The sequence below is a fragment of the Xiphias gladius genome, chromosome 17, assembly GCF_016859285.1.
Source record: "Xiphias gladius isolate SHS-SW01 ecotype Sanya breed wild chromosome 17, ASM1685928v1, whole genome shotgun sequence".
NCBI classification, from domain to species: Eukaryota; Metazoa; Chordata; class Actinopteri; order Istiophoriformes; family Xiphiidae; genus Xiphias; species Xiphias gladius.
The window spans coordinates 16,301,307-16,317,573 of NC_053416.1; the positions used below are offsets into that span (position 1 = coordinate 16,301,307).

The 16,267-nt window shown below is 39.0% G+C and overlaps 1 protein-coding gene across 1 annotated transcript; it reads right to left on the minus strand.

The window, feature by feature from the left end:
* Positions 1 to 1,932: 1,932 nt before the first annotated feature.
* gabrr3a (gamma-aminobutyric acid type A receptor subunit rho3a) lies at positions 1,933 to 11,645 on the minus strand. The gene is made up of 9 exons (XM_040150793.1): positions 11,503 to 11,645; positions 10,744 to 10,856; positions 8,084 to 8,151; positions 7,770 to 7,993; positions 6,725 to 6,807; positions 5,370 to 5,507; positions 3,736 to 3,888; positions 2,394 to 2,587; positions 1,933 to 2,235 (listed from the first exon to the last, which is right to left on the minus strand). Exons 1-9 carry the CDS (start codon positions 11,643 to 11,645, stop codon positions 1,933 to 1,935), a joined length of 1,419 nt encoding a protein of 472 aa, XP_040006727.1.
* Positions 11,646 to 16,267: the final 4,622 nt, after the last annotated feature.

Below are 16,267 nucleotides of genomic sequence, written 5' to 3' on the forward strand. Positions count from 1 at the left end.
TCCGTTAAAATACCTTAAAATTTTATACAGTGATTTTCTGTGGAGAAATAATGACTCCGCAGTGAGCCTTTTGAACAAGGCCCTGGCCATGTTTCATCACTTTTCCATTGCAAGCACTCATTGCATTAGCAACCAATTCCCTCCTTTAAATCTGACATACTGATGGCTTCATCTACCGCAGCAAAATGTCATGTAACTAAGTATAACTGATTCTATGGCATGTAATCCCCTCCCTCCATATTTTCTCCAACTTTCCAATCCTCATCAACTAATGACCATTTTACATAAATTAGTTTAAAATGCAGTCGGCTTATGTACTATAGTGTATAGCAGGTAATTGTGAGGACAAGGTCTTGAATAGAACAGAATAAGCAATAAAAAGCATTGATGAATCAAATTATTACTATCACACACTCCTAATATAGGGTTAAAAGCCCCCACAACCAGTACATAAAAGCTTGCATCCTGAGCCGCATTCCATAGTATTATTATCTTATTCGTATTATTTTATGTAATGTCTAATAATGTCACTTGTGTGCCTGCTGCAATCTTTTTATGATTGCCTGCGTGTACGTTTCATGTGTCCTTAGTATTTTTGCTTGTAAGGTCATACATTTGTATTCCTTTCTTATGTGCATGTTTTGTGTGCTGTACACTTAATTGTTATATGGGCTGATGTTTGTCTGGTCTATACACAGCTGCAATTAGTTGAGAAAACAATCTCAGCACAAGGTTCATTTAGTAGCCGTTCTGGAGCCTCTCTCTCTCTCTCAGCCCCCGCAGCAGGTGTTTAGTTTAAAAGGAGACAACAACAACAAAAAAAAGACTGTTTGCTAACTGCTCAGCACCAAACAGCAAATAAAGTTACCAAGTAGCTGGTGGACATAATAGAGTCTTAAGCAGCTGAAGAGTCAAACGTTTCCCTCAGGAGTCCATAGAGACTAAACACGCAACTAAATAAGTAAATACTGGACACAGGCCAGATGGCCATGAAAACGACTCCAAATAAATGTTGCTCTGCACCTGTTGGATTTGTGTGTAGGCCAAGTTTGCCACATCAGCTTACACTGAAAGGTGATGAAACTTCAGAGCACTGCTGCCCCCGACTGGCCAAAATAATCAATTGCTCTAGGTTCTCAGAAAAAATGTAAACGTGAACGTCTGAGATTTTCCTGACAACTGCACAAACCCTCATCTGCGGCTGAAGATCATGTGAGATCAAAAGCTCCAGAATGGCGACTAAATAGACCTTGGTGTGAGATTTGTTTTCTAACTCCTGTTTTCAAGGTCAAGAATGAACTTGCATGTCTGCCAATTGGACTTCTTTAAATTCTGCATTTTCCTTTGTGTGCTTTAATCTTTTTGGTCTGCTTCTTGTCTGGCTTGTTTCTTTCTTTTAATGTGTAGCATCAACCCACAGGGACTGCAGATAAAAATGAACCGTGTTAAATCTGGCACATTTACATCTCATTGATGTTACTTAAACATGCTGCCTGATGATTGATTAATAAAATGTAAAGCTTTACCAGAAAATGATTATCTTGACATGCATCTTTAAGAGTATACATTTATTTTGTAAGACAATATACAGTAATTATACAATTTGATGTTTTGTGTCTAATAACACAATTAAAGAAAATCCTAAAAATGTAAATATATTTGTTTGATTAAACCTTTTTCTCTTATAAAACAGGCATGCCAAAAACACACATAAACATCCGCAAAAATAACAGCCATTCAACTGAACACTTCTTAAGTTTAAGACATCATGCAAGATATCTATGCTCAACAGCAAACATGTTGCAAACTTGAGGTCGTATCCCATCGAGTACTGTAAGTTAGTTTATTGCAGCCTGTCAGTGTTACACTGTACAATGGTGAAAATAGTCACAAGAAAAAGTACACTGTTTATTCTGCTGCATAGTTAATGCACTATGCATACAAACTCCAGTAAATGACGTTGAAGAGCAGGTAAGCCAGGGGAAATATGACTCTGGAGTAAGAATCAATCATGTAGCTGTTGCTCATGATGAAGCTGAGGTTTTGTTTGAACGGGTGCTTGCGGCGTAGCCTGGTGCCTTCTGTGGGTGCGGAGACAATGGAGTTTCGTGACTGGGTGTTCCTCTCTGTATTTGGGGTGCTGGAGACCTCTGGGAAAGGAGTCAGGTCAATTTCATTGTCATGGAAACAGCCGTCAAAGACCATAGCCTCGGTGGCGTTGAAGGAGGTGGGGATCTGCAGCGACAGGGGGAGGAGTGGAGAGTTAGACTTTGATGCCAGCAAGCTTCAAATCGGAATGGTAGGTGGGAAATTACTTCCTGTGGGTCTGACAAGTCACACGAGATTTAAGAAGTCAATAGAGGCCGCAAAAAAAAAAAAAGAATATGAATGACCTTTGCCCTTTTGAGCTTCTTCATCTCCTCCACTGTGGTGAAATAGTTGACAGCAGCGTACTCGATGACAGACAGGAAGACAAACAGGAAGCTTGCCCACAAGTAAATGTCTACAGCTTTGACGTAAGACACCTGTGGCATAGAGGCTGAGACACCAGTGATGATGGTGGACATTGTCAGAACCGTGGTGATGCCTGAAACCAAACATCATTACTATTAAAAATGTTGCCTGACAAATACCGTCCATCGTTTGGATGGATCATGCTATATACTACACTTGTGATTGTAAGTCGGCAGATCAGAAACATCACCACTCTATAGTCTACTGGTAAACAATAGGTCCAATCAGTCCGATCATGAACAGAGTTTTTCCATGTTGCATGGAAAAACTCTCCAAATAAATATTATAACCAGACTAATTGCAGTTAGTCAATATTTTTGGATAATTCTATATTTTGTGTCTGATTCAATTCCCGAAGCAGCAAACCATTTAGACATGAAACTGTGTTTTTACAAGCAATATATATATATATATATATATATATATATATATATATATATATAAACTAAGCAAAATATAACTAAGTTTTCATCCAACCTTAAGCTAAAATTTAAAAAAAAATTAATTTAAATAAATTTAATTCAAAATAAAATAATTTTATCGAACCATAGCACCAAAATCATTAAAGGAATAGGCTGACATTTTAGAAAACTTGCTTATTTGCTCTCTTGCCGAGAGTTAGACGAGAAGCTCAACATTACTCTCATGTCTGTCTGCTAAATGCAAAGCTTAGGAAGAAGGGAGTCTCTGCTGGTTGTCTGGCAACCTCTTTTTTCACGGCAAGACTACAGGAAGTCACTGCACCCGGCCAAGAAATAGCCCTGCACATAACCCACCGTAAAACCAAAAATTATAACTTTTACACTATGCTTTTTGAACAGAATAAACAAATGAGATATAAAACATTAATTAGTGAGCTTTAGAGGTGCCAGCCTAGCTGTTTCCCTGTTTTAAGTCATTGTGCCAAACTAAAAATAAGCAGCTGCTGGCTACTCCTTCATACTTAGCATATAGACATGAGTGTGGTATTTATCTTTTCATCTAACTCTCAGCAAGAAAGCCTATTTCTTGAAATGTAGAAATATTCATTTAAATAAAACAGAAAATCTCAGCATGGTGCCATTTTTGTGCCAGTTTGGATGAAAATACAGATTCATGGTATCATTTGAAAAAAATTACTTTCAAGTCACTTTCAATTGTGTATAATAGGAAATGTGTGTTTTTCACAGGAGGCTGTTTGTTCAACGTGTTAATGGCCGTGTGGACACATGGTCTCAGTACCCAGAGAGACACGGGCGGGTACCGCCCTCCTGTCTATCCAGAAAGACACCCAGGACAGCATCACCATCAGCATTGTGGGAAAGTACGTCTGAAGCATGAAGAAGAAGATATGCCTCCTGAGAATGAAGTTTATGTAGAGCCGATTATACCAACCTGAAAAAGAGATAAATAGACAGAAAGTGGAAGCGGGGAGTAGGGCATAATAACAGGGAGTGGCAACGGAAAACAAGACAATCACTCTGGAAAATGTCTAGATCGGACATTATATAACAACCTCTTAGAGCGGATAGGTCCCCACAAGATTATTTCACACTGAGAAGAAAATCTCCATGGCCCCTTTCTATCTTTCTTTCTCGCACTGAAAATGTGACCTTAGAAGCAGGCAGAGTTTCAAAAAGTGGGCTTAGCAGTCAGTCATACAACTCTGAAGTCCTTAAATCAGAAGCAATGTTACATTAAAGACATGGTGGTTTTCTTACATATGATCTTGAAATTTAACAGAGCCGTAGGAACTTCAAAACGGATCTCATAAAGCTAAGACTTTGAATTTTATTTAGTAATGGGGTCTTATTTAACTGTCTCTCACAGAAATGAGGTTTCAATATTTTACGATTTTCACAAAGAATAGAATTTAAGCTATACACTGAAATATACGCACATGCACTCACACACACTCACACGTACCCACACACACACACCATCTGTCATCACATCTTAGCAAATCAATGCTTCGATCTTCTGCAATGTATTTAAAGGAATAGTTCAACATTTAGGGAACTGTGCTTATTCGTTTTCTTGCCAAGAGTTACATGAAAAGATTGTTACCACTGACATGTCGCTCTTTTTCATTTGAAGCAGGAGCCTGCAGCTGCTTAGTTTATCTTAGAATAAAGAGTAGAATCAGAGGGAAACAGCTAGCCTGGCTCTATCAGAAGGTAACAAAACCCCCCTACCAACACATCTAAAGTTCACTAATGAATGGGTTATTTATCATTTGTTTAATCCATGCTGAAACCAGTGTAAAATGTAAAGTGTAAAAATGAGAATTAGAGGGTTTTTTTAAGGGGGTTATGTGCCAGAGCTTAGGATAAAGAGTGGAAACAAGGGGGAAACAGCTAGCCTGGTAAGGTTAACGGGTAACAAAATCAGATTTGGTACCTTCAGACAGACCCAGGCTAGCTGTTTTCCCCTGCTTCTACTCTGTATGCTAAGCTTCATATTGAGAAGAGAGTTATGAAAGTTGTATTACTCGTCTCATTTAACTCTCAGCAAGAAAGTAAATAAGTGCATTTCCCAAAATGTCAAACTATTTCTTTAAAGTGAAAGTTCAGGATGTTCAGACCTACAGTGTTACTGATACGTCATTACAGAGCACAGTCAGTCAGAGTTGATTCACTGAGGTAGTAGAGCTCTGCAAAGATGGGCCCAGTTAATGAGTCTGAGACACCATCATGATACTGATGTGAAGGTGAAGAAAATATAATACTGTGTATAGGTATAAACATCTCAAACTTTTCTTTTTAAGAAAAACAGTGTTTTATTATGACATAAGTGATTTGATAAGAACAGGAGCTCTCCGGTTGTCCCCAAACCGGGCACAGCTCAGAGGGCCCCACAGATCCAACCTCACATACCAGTACTGCTGTAGAAGGCAAGCCCAAAGGAAGGCTGGAAGTCTTCAATAAAAAACTGAGAGAGCACGATCTCGTCAGTCCTTAATGAATCGTTCCCGTTCTTCCAGTAGAGCATGAGGTCGTTCTCATTGTAAGCATCTTCAAGAGAGGAGAGAAGGACGGTGTGTGGGAGGGGGGATGACACCTTCACATGTTGCCTCTCTTAGAAGAGTCATGGACGTTTTTCTCAGAGGAGAGGAGAGAGCGCTAGGAAATGGGACTCACGACCCTCCTCTGAGATTAAGATCCATGCTTCATCCACTCAATAATGTGAGACACAGAGAGAGAGAGAGAGAGAGAGAGAGAGAGAGAGCGAGAGAGAAGCAGGCCAGAGAGACAAATGAACCCCCAGACTCTAAATTGATAGTAATCCCAACTCTATCATCAATTATGACCAACCTCAAGTTTGGAGCAGAACAGAATGACCCCTGGATAATTCTGCATCAGAAAGACAGACATGTATAATGGAAAGAGATGGAACTGATTGAGGATTATGATTATTTACTCTATGCAAAAAGGAAGATGGTGATGGTTACTGTGTGTTTATTAAGTGACGCATTGTGGGCTGTAATATACAGTGTGTGCTTCTGTGCCATTGGTATAATGCTCAAAGACATCCAGTGTTGTTTTTGACCAGCAACATGGATACTGTTGAAATATTTACTAGGCTAAAAGCTATCTTTAGTCAACGCCTTTAAATCACAAAACAGTGTATTAAAGGTTGTGTAACATGTTTACCAGCAAAGCATAGCAAGCAAGCAAATGATTTAGCCTTCCCAGGCCCACAGTTGTGAAACTGCAACATCTATTTGAAACTGTCTTGTAGCACCTATTCCTGACTGAATGTAGATAGATACTACATATTCCAACACCCCTGACTCTGGACTGTATCACTGTAAACATTTTCGGTGGGAAAATATTAATACTGTAAAACATACCACCTTCAAACCTCAAACAACATGGCTGTCTCTGACTAACACCCCCCCATATATATATATATATATATATATATATATATATATATATATATATATATATATATATATAATGCCTAATAATCTATTGACTTTTTGAATTAAACTGGTGATATATTTAAGTGCTGAAACTCGCTTTTGCAATTTTGCAGTATTTTCCCAAAATCCTCCAAAAGTTTAAAAAGAAAAATAAATATTCTACATCAATAAAAGGGATGCTTGGGTTTCAGAGATTTTTAGTAAATATTTAATGCAGGAATTAACATAATTCTCTAGAGACTACACTGGATATCCTATCAGGCATTCGCAAGCAGCAAGGCCCCACTGTAGTTTGATACTCACAGCTCTCCAGCTCCAGAGAGCAATTCTGTGTGTCCAGAGGGAAACTACTGAAGTCCATTGAGCAAAGTGCGGTCACGGTGATCCTAAAACACAGCTTACAGTTAACACAACGCCCACATAAATCAAGCAGTCATTCAACATCGGCAGTTGTGTTCACTGGAAATGTTATATTTGCATTGATGGGTGACTTTCAGAGTATAGCTGCGTAGGGATGACTATGGGGATGACACTATATTGTCGACATCTGTGGGTGAAATGGATATGATAAATGTAATTCTGAAAGCTTACAGGCCATCTTGTCATATTCCCTTCAGGCTCTGCTCACTAAACCCTGCTGTAACCTGTCTTGACGGACGTCCTTTTCGAAGCTTTTTAATTTTTAATAATATTTAAATTATGACTCATTGAATTAGATTCAAAACCATACGTCAGTCTAAAGCAAGACTATGTAACCTTTGAAAGTAGAACTGACAACCAGAACTGAATTCATATGCAACAAAACACACCCCCTGTTCATGTCAATACACCCAGGGGTTTTGTTGCTACAGTTGTACCTGGTTCAGTATTAACGGTAGCTTGTGGTGGCCAGTGTCTGCAAACTTTAGCTGTAGATGCTGTGCGACTGACATGGATGAGTAAATTTGCTGACTTTGCTGCTCCTCTCCACATTTGCTCATGTCACACTAGATTTTAAAATGTCACAGATAAACCAAAGGACATCTTTAAAGCAACTGCCTAAAGAAGAATTCAATGTGCCATGAATCTGAAGCCAGCTTTCCAAATCTAGCACAAATTTTGAAAATAGAGAAAATCAAATAATAATACATTAATTTTCACACCTCAGTGGAGTATAAAACCATTTTTGAGATATTTCACCTTTTCAAAAAAATGCGTTGAACTGATATTTAAAATGCGAATGGATGGAGACACAGTTTGAAATAGTGGCAACAGTTGCAGCCATTCATTCATCCGGTCTCACTTTAATCGTTCCTACTTTGATGGTAGTCTCTTTATGAGTATCGTAAGAGAAAACTTTTGCTTTTACCTGACACTGTAGAGGATGTTTCCGTCAGGATAAACCCTCAGCATGATGTTCTCCATGGTTGTATCATGGATGAAAGAGCGTTTAGAGTGGACAAAGAATACATCAGGAACCCAAATTTTCTTCACAAGACGTGCATCGAAGGTACGACTCTTGTTGTTGCTGGAGGGGAAGGCCAGGCGATCATCCTGCCAGTAATGCCTCAGGTACAAAGTCATGGTGAAGTCCTGGGAAAAAAAAAAAAATGTTGCTCGAGCCCAATATAGAAGAGGAGACACTTTACATTGTCTAACCTCAGAAACACTAGAGGCACATACCATGTTTACTTCGGATATGCTGTCAATGCTCTCCACCTGGACGTCGATGCCGACAGGAATAGCAGAACCTGCAAAAGGTCAAACGTTGTAATGGATCAGCTTTAAGCAACAGTTGGATCACATCCTCCATGAATACAGTACATAATCTGCCAGCGATTATGTACTGTATGTGCAAATCCCACTGCTGAGCTATAGAACATAAGCCACATCTTACAGACAACAGGGACAAAAGGTTGGATGAGAGTGATGACCCTGACATCATGCCGGTTCATAAGCGTGATTCACTCATATCATCTGTCAATAAAAGACGGTATGGCTACAGCATCACTTCAAGAGTTACACACAACGGACAGAAAGGGGTTAATACACAGCAGTAATTCTCATCTCTTCTACTCTGAGGTTCACTAAGGAAGCACAGGTAAGATGCTACAAAATCCTTGAGGGGTTCAGAAATATTTGACATTTCAAACCTGTACTCAGCTTTTCATTTTCTGGATGAGCTATATAAGTATCGAGACAGTATTATGAGGTTCGTGGCTGCGAACTATTTCAGAGAAACTACATAGATTGAATGCTTTGAGAAGATTACTAATTGTACTGCTGTCAAAATCTGCAACTGAATCACCTCATTTACATAATTTGACCAACATTTGTGTGACAGCTAACATCAGGGTACAGCTTTAGTGTTGGCAAAACACCAACAAATCCTTTCAAAATTAGACTTTTGCATACAGGCAAGAGATCCAAAGCTGATTTTGCCGTATTTATGAAATCTGGCCTTTGGGAATAACTGGCTCACTACAACAACCTACGTGGATATAACATCCCTTGTGTAACGTAGTCGACATGTCTATGTAGTCTAAGTAGAATGTGGTCTCTATATTCTAATCTATGCAGATGAACAAAACGCTAATTTGTTTATCAGTTTAGGTTCTTTAACTGCCTGTGTCAGTAAGAGTCTGAAGCTATACCAGCAGGCACCAAGACAAACAATCACTGATGCTGACAATCCTGTTAGTGGGCATTTTAGTTCATGTGACCCGGAGTAAACCCACAAACACTCTTTACAGAAGGGATCAGAGCCAGGAAAAAAGACAGGCTTTTTGTTGCCTGTTTCCGGTGTGACAGCGAAAGTGAGGAGCCAGCCCATCACTGAAACACTGCAACAAAGCGGTTCAACTTGTACTGCAAGCATGTAACAATGCTACATTAAATACAACCACATTGTACTAATACATAAATACCCAATGCTGTGTATAGCATTATGTCATCGTCCACTGGCAGAATACTGTAAACATATGATGTGTACTATAAACATCCTATTCTCTCTGCGCCATTATCTAATGAAGGTAAGCACTGAGAACCATCAGTATCGTCTACAGTAGAGTAGTGAAGTGGGAGGGATTATACCGGGCAGCCAGGGTCCGTTTTGTTTTACAGTGTTACGTTACTGAATCTTTTTCTGCTCTGTGATGGGCATGAAACGCACCAGTGGCAACTAAGAAGTAAACGTAAACAAGTCTGACACAAAACTTTGAACAACACGTCAAAGCTACAAGACTGTACATGCAACGTTGAGGAAAAAGATCAACTACAAGGAGCGAGGAAGTACGAAAACAGTAAGCCCGGAATGACATTCATATTTCAGTAACAGCTGATAGATAGAGTCGACTCAAACAGAGGCAGTTCTTTGACTCGGATTAGTTTAGGAATCAGAAATGTCTCATTGGCCAAGAATCTTCCAAATGTTTGGAAGTAAATGTCAAAAATTTTTGGAGTCGACTCTTCAATTCCTTTATTATTTCTCTCTTATTTCTCTATTATTCCATAGACTCTATTCTTTTAAACAAAATGTAATATTTTACAAGTAAATGAAAAGGTATTCACAAAGCAAATTATTGACTACAACAGCAGCAGCAAATTTATTTAGTGATGTGCATCTGAAAGTAGAATGATAAGTGCTAATGGAGTTCTTAAATGTGCAAGAAGAAATCCGTACACATACCGGTACATAAGATATAAAACATAAAGCATCTGGGGAAACTCTCCACCACCAGCAATTTGCTGATTTTGTAAGACCTTATGGTATGCAAAGAAAACAAAGACATGAGAGTTGACACAGTGACATAGGAAGTGTGTTACAGTTGTGCCAACTTGTCGCAGGGCAACACCCCCACAATGTATAACAACAGGTGTTTTATGTAATGGCTTTTGTACAAGAATACGTATATTTCTGTGTTTCTAAAAAACTGGTTATATGGAAAAATACAAACTTGTCAGTTATGGAAATTAAAATTAAAAATTCTGCCTATGAGGATGTAGATTATGACAAACCTTAGGCCTTACAACAGTTTGTTGAATATCCTCTAACATCGTGCTTTTCCCTTCTCTTTTCGGCCCACAGAATTAGGTACGCAGCTCAGATTATTTTCTGTGTACTACTGTCTGCAGTCATTGTCTCACACAGCAGACAATCTAGGTCACTGAGGGTTTTTTTTGGAAGGCATAATACCAAAGACAGCACAGTAACCTACATTAACCTTGCTGAGTTGCCAGGCACATGGTTATTAAAAATAACAAGAACAATTTACATATGAAGAAAAGATGAAGAAGTAAAATGAAATTGCTTGATTTTTTGGATGGATGTCTATTTGTCTTACCTCCAAAGCCTGGCCGCATTGCAAAGTCATGGTCTTCAATCCGAAGCAGCTGCTCAGATTTAATTAGCAGAGACTTGGTGCTGTCCAGCTTTTTCATCTTAAGATCCACCCGTCTGACAACCCAAGAGAACAAATAACAGCTTGCATAAAAACTCTGTCTCTGTCTTTCTCTTTCTATCACAGACACATACAGAACTGACATCTGGTCGAGGGAGTTAGTGATGGGTAGCGATGATTGGACTTTTAGCACTCGGGTTACATCCAAAGGCCTTGGTCTAATGAGAGTTCTTTTTCTTTAACTGCACTGACACTGATCTAACACTGTTGTAACTGGGTTGGAGATATTGTGGGGCCTGTCTCATGAATTTCACCTGAATTGTTTTCTGTCAACAGTTTTCCTAAAACATCTTCATCAAGTGATAAACGTGGACCAAAACTGAGTTTTGAAAGTGATGAAGTAAATAAACATTTTTTTTTTTTCCATTCAGCAACAACGAATACCAAATCACTGAGTAATATCTACATTACCTCTCACCTCACCTCACCTCACCTCACCTCACCTCTGAGCTGATCTTACCTTGACTCAATATGACATTAATGGAAACGTCATGGTTCATTACGCAACCATATTTGTGATGACACTGTAAAGCAGCATACAGTTTCAAATCCTCCCAGAAAACCACAAAATACCAAAAGGTACATTTTAACAGCAGAAGCAGCTCCACAACGAGTCATACAAGAAATCCCCCTTTCACTCACCCTCCATGCTTTTGCTTGGTCTTCTCTGCGACATACATATCCTTGTGTCTCCTCTTGTTCGTGAAGTGGCTGCTGTCGAGCCGGGTGACAGGCCACAACCAGGCCAAGCACATCAGTCTGAGGGCCAGGAGGGCCACTCTCATGATTAAGCTGGGGAAGGAGAGACGAGAGGAACCCAAGCGTTCCTCCCACTGTGTCAGTGCTCAGCGGTCTCTGTCCTCTACTGGTACGTCCATGTCCCAGCAGCACTCATTCTGCCCCACCACGCACACGCCCAGCTACTTCTGCGTTATCCCGCTCTCTCATCTCCTGTAACATGGTGAACATCAGTCGAGATATCCAGTGCTTAGCCCCAGTGCACAGGCATCCCCCTGGCTGAGTTTGTCACTGTGCCATCCCTCTGCTTACGTCTCCCGACACAACATGTTCCTCCGACTCCCTACTGTCCCCACCCTATGATTTAAAACCAAATATCAATTTATTCCTATAATGACAAAGGAATACCATTAATTCCTCTCTAATCTTCTTATCTGTGGTTGGTGAAATCTTTCAGTAACCTACAAACTGGAGGCAGCAGCCACCAGGGAGGGGTGGCTGCAGGGATAATACAAGCAGCAGTTTCATCATCATTCTGACCAGATGAAAATAAAAAGCCTGTAGCCTACTTTTACACATTGCAGGATTTTCCCTCGAGTTGCACCCTGTGGTGGTGGGAGGATGCAAGTGATCCCATCCAGAGGAAACAGATGCAGGCATATGTCTGGGCCATATCTGCAAACATTGCACTTATGGCTCCTGAGCGGATATCATTGATTCCTATACTGAGGCTTTGAACTGTTCTACCCTAAACAAATATTAGAGAGAATGATTAAGAATATGGCCAGTGTTAGTGTTTGTACAAATGTAACCATGGTCCCATGCCTAACAACGTCATTCACAACATGGAGTCACAGGACTGCGTCCTCCTTTGCTTTAACCTTCCATTACTGTGGTTTAGATCTTGTCTAAAGACCACAGGATCCCCTACATTCAGGGCAAATTAAAAGCAGCACTTCCTAATACAATACAATCCAGTTCAACTGTAAATTACACCATAATAATAATCAATAAAAAAAATATACAGTCGAATCAATTCTGAAACACAAAGGTAAGCATTATGACATCTCAAAAGTAGCATTTTTTGCAGGGTTATTTAATTAGTAATAATTGAATTAATTTAATTTTGTCAATCCCTTGTGTCTGATGTCCTTGCCAAACTGTAGTTAGAATGCATATGATTGTACTGTACTTCAGCCCATCACTGTATGTGTCACTTCACCACCTCATGGTCACTGGTGGACTTCCGATGGACTCTGGGCAGCTCCACGAGCAGCTGGGACACACCGACAGCACCGTGGCAGCTTCTCAGCGGTTAATAAGAGAAGAAGCTTGTTGTCCACTTTCCTCTCCCAGACTCCCATAGGTTGGGAATTCAAAACCAGTGCTGTTCTCCTTAGGTTGGAAGTTGAACTCAATTTCTCTGTCAAGACTATGCTTAAGCTTTATCATTATTTCAGGGAAACTATTAACTGTACTTTCACGTCCATTTCAAAGTTTTATACAGTTTTTAACTCAAAATGTATAGTTAATGATACCATACAGGCAAGCCCACGCATTTTTTTTCTGACTACTATTCTAAATGCTCAGAAACTAATGCATTTAGATGCTGTACCATGATGTCAACAGCAAGCAGTCCACATATACAGTAGAATTGCAGCATAATATATATTAGTATAATATATGTTTAACATGACAGATTTCTTTACCTGCTAATGGTCTATCTGAACAAAAGAATGAATACTTGTAACACAGATGGAGAAACTTGCTCAGAATCAATAATAAAATCAAAACATGGACAGCATGACTCCGCTCTAGTGGCACGGTCTGTTTAATCTGGGATTTAAGTTGATTTGAGGGCAAACATGAGCAATGTCATCTTAAAGAATCATGCACGTGGACCTCGCTTCACTTGTACATGTGACCCCACAACTGCTGGACAGCAGGCAGCCATTCACATTTGGAAGTGAAATCTCATCTGTGCCCTCTAGAAGTCATCATTTTTGAAAATATATTAACAACTGTATAGTGCATATCTATTAATGAACATACCTTGTGCTTATGCCAAAATATCAAAATAGCAGCATTATCATAGATATATTCCACACTTTTTGTAAGTTCTAAAGGACAAAGATTTTTCTCCAGCATTACTGAAATTGTTTTTCTGCTCTAAATCACAAATACCATCACATCCTTCTATTTTCTATACCCTGTAACTCTTATTTAAGATCACGTGGGACCGAAGTCTCTTCCAGCTGGTGTTGAACAAAAAAGGAAACACCTGTATATAAAACAAGATAGTGATTCATTCCAGTCTGGGACAATATTTAATGTCATTAAATGTTGAATTTATGCATCAGGTTAACAGAATGAATGAAAGTTGCATTTGTTTTTCACAATGGATTTTGTAAAGTGTGATATCATTTAATCTACAATTACCTGTAGGTTTGGATTAAAGCCCTGGTATCCAGAAAAAGTGCTAATAACATAACATTTTTTCAGGATATACAGGATTCTCACAGGATTGTCACACTACTTTTATCCCTGATAGAAGTACCGTGTTGTCCTGTTTAACTTATTTCATGCACCTTAAATGTTTTCCTCTACTTCTTCTTGTTCCTGCTGAGAAAATTACCTCTTGTCAGTATTGAGGACATGTGATTTGTAGGAGCTCCTTTCTTTCAAGATAAAATCATTTTTTAGACATGTACTAATTTTGTGAATATAAAAAAAAAACATTAGGTTATACATGTGTGTTTGTAAACTATTTTCAGTGCAGGTGATGTGTGGTGGAGCATTCACAGGGAGAATGGTTAAACTTTTACTTGCCTGGTTAAATAGTCAGTGTTTCATTAGTGTTAGGGAGGCTGTAAAGTGGAATCGCACAGACACAGTTCACTGCACACCAGTGTGCTTTCACACATGCCTGCCAAATACCGCTACAGGATCAACACCTCAGCGCAGGCCATCTGACATGGCAGGCACATGTGGACTCGCGATTGTGCTTCTAATTTTCTTGGAGAAATTGTTACTGACAGACTCAAAAGGTATTGTAACATATGACTTCTGCTCCTAATATTTGCAGATGAGCAGTTTGCTCTGGCTAAAGGGAATTTAATAGATGAGATTCATATGAGTTACTGCTGTGTACTATCCACCTACAGTAAGAAAATGCAAATTGACATGGTAAATTACCTGATTTATTTGGTTTCATTATCATTGGTGAGCTAATTTTAACTTTGCCATATCCAAATATATGATGGCAAAAAAAAGCTGTACTAGGGTTAGAGTAATACCTGAGACAACACCTGAATACCAATGTGGGGATGCCATTTTATGCAAATGATGGCATTCTTTGCAAAGATCTGACGGGGGATAAGGTTTTATCCCATTGAAAAAGCTCTTTATAGTTACAAAATGTGTTCATTTTGGCAAACGGTGTATTGAGTACCTTGAGAGTATGTTAGCGGACAGTATGTATTTCAATGTAACAGTACTGTGGTACCATCAATACACTGATTATATCAATTTGTTTGCTTCCTCATGCTTGCAAGGATGAGGCAGGCAGCATGGAAAGCACTGCAATAGTCATAGAGTAAATTAGAAAAGTTACTGCTCTTTGTCACCTCCGCTTTAAAAGGTGAGCTCATCCACTTAAAAACACTTTATCTGTCCTTTGTCATTCACAATATGTCAAAAATGATTTTACAGCTCAGTAGTTCATGTATTGTCCCTAGTGTGTTGTCTGTGAGCAGCAGCGTGCGTTGAAGAGTGACAGAAAGCTTTAAAAAATTACAGCTGTCCCAAACAACATTAGTTTGTCTTCATATATCCACATGAGAAGCAAACACAGCTGCAGCTGTGTCCTCAGCGCCCTGCACGCTGCACACATCTGGGGAAAACACTGAGCACACATTAGGGGTGAAGTGTGACTCTGTTGAAAAAAAAATATTCTAGTAAAATGAACAGCTCAAATGTTTATTAGACATCAGTTGAGCTCTTTTGTCAGAATTTTGCACTTCTCTTCGGCATGGTTTCGCGGTGTAGTGAATTGTCTGAAATGGCCGCCTCAGTGGAAAGGTGAAAAAGTCGATGGTTATGGTTTGTCGGTTTTACGCTTAATAGTTCCATATGTTAGAGTTGAACGGTTGTTCAGCTAGTTCCGTTGTCTACAGGCTCCTGAAAATTGCAAAGCTAAAGAAAACCCCATTGATGTGGCTGAGAAAAGTTACACAACAATGCCTGCAAGAATATGTAATTATGAAGGGAATCAAAAGAAATGATGGTAACTTTTCTTGTTATTGTCATACTGCAAATATTAAACTTAAAAGACCAATTTTGGAACATAAAACTAAAACATGAAATGTTTATGTCTTAAAATATGGCTGTCAAATAGACTTGTAAGTTCAGTCTTTACTTACTAATTATATGGAAAGAATATACATTTGATCAAATCAGTATTTGATTTAACTTCCAAAATAATGCTCATGATATTATTTTATAAAAGCTTTTTGCAGGAAAACAACAATGAAACTGGGACAGGTGGTCGGATGTACCAATACTTGAATTGTTAAGTTATAATGATCTTGAAAATTGACAGTACTTTTACCATCTCAAACTCATATTACCAGATACCAATGTCACCTGTATCATCCATGACGACTGCATC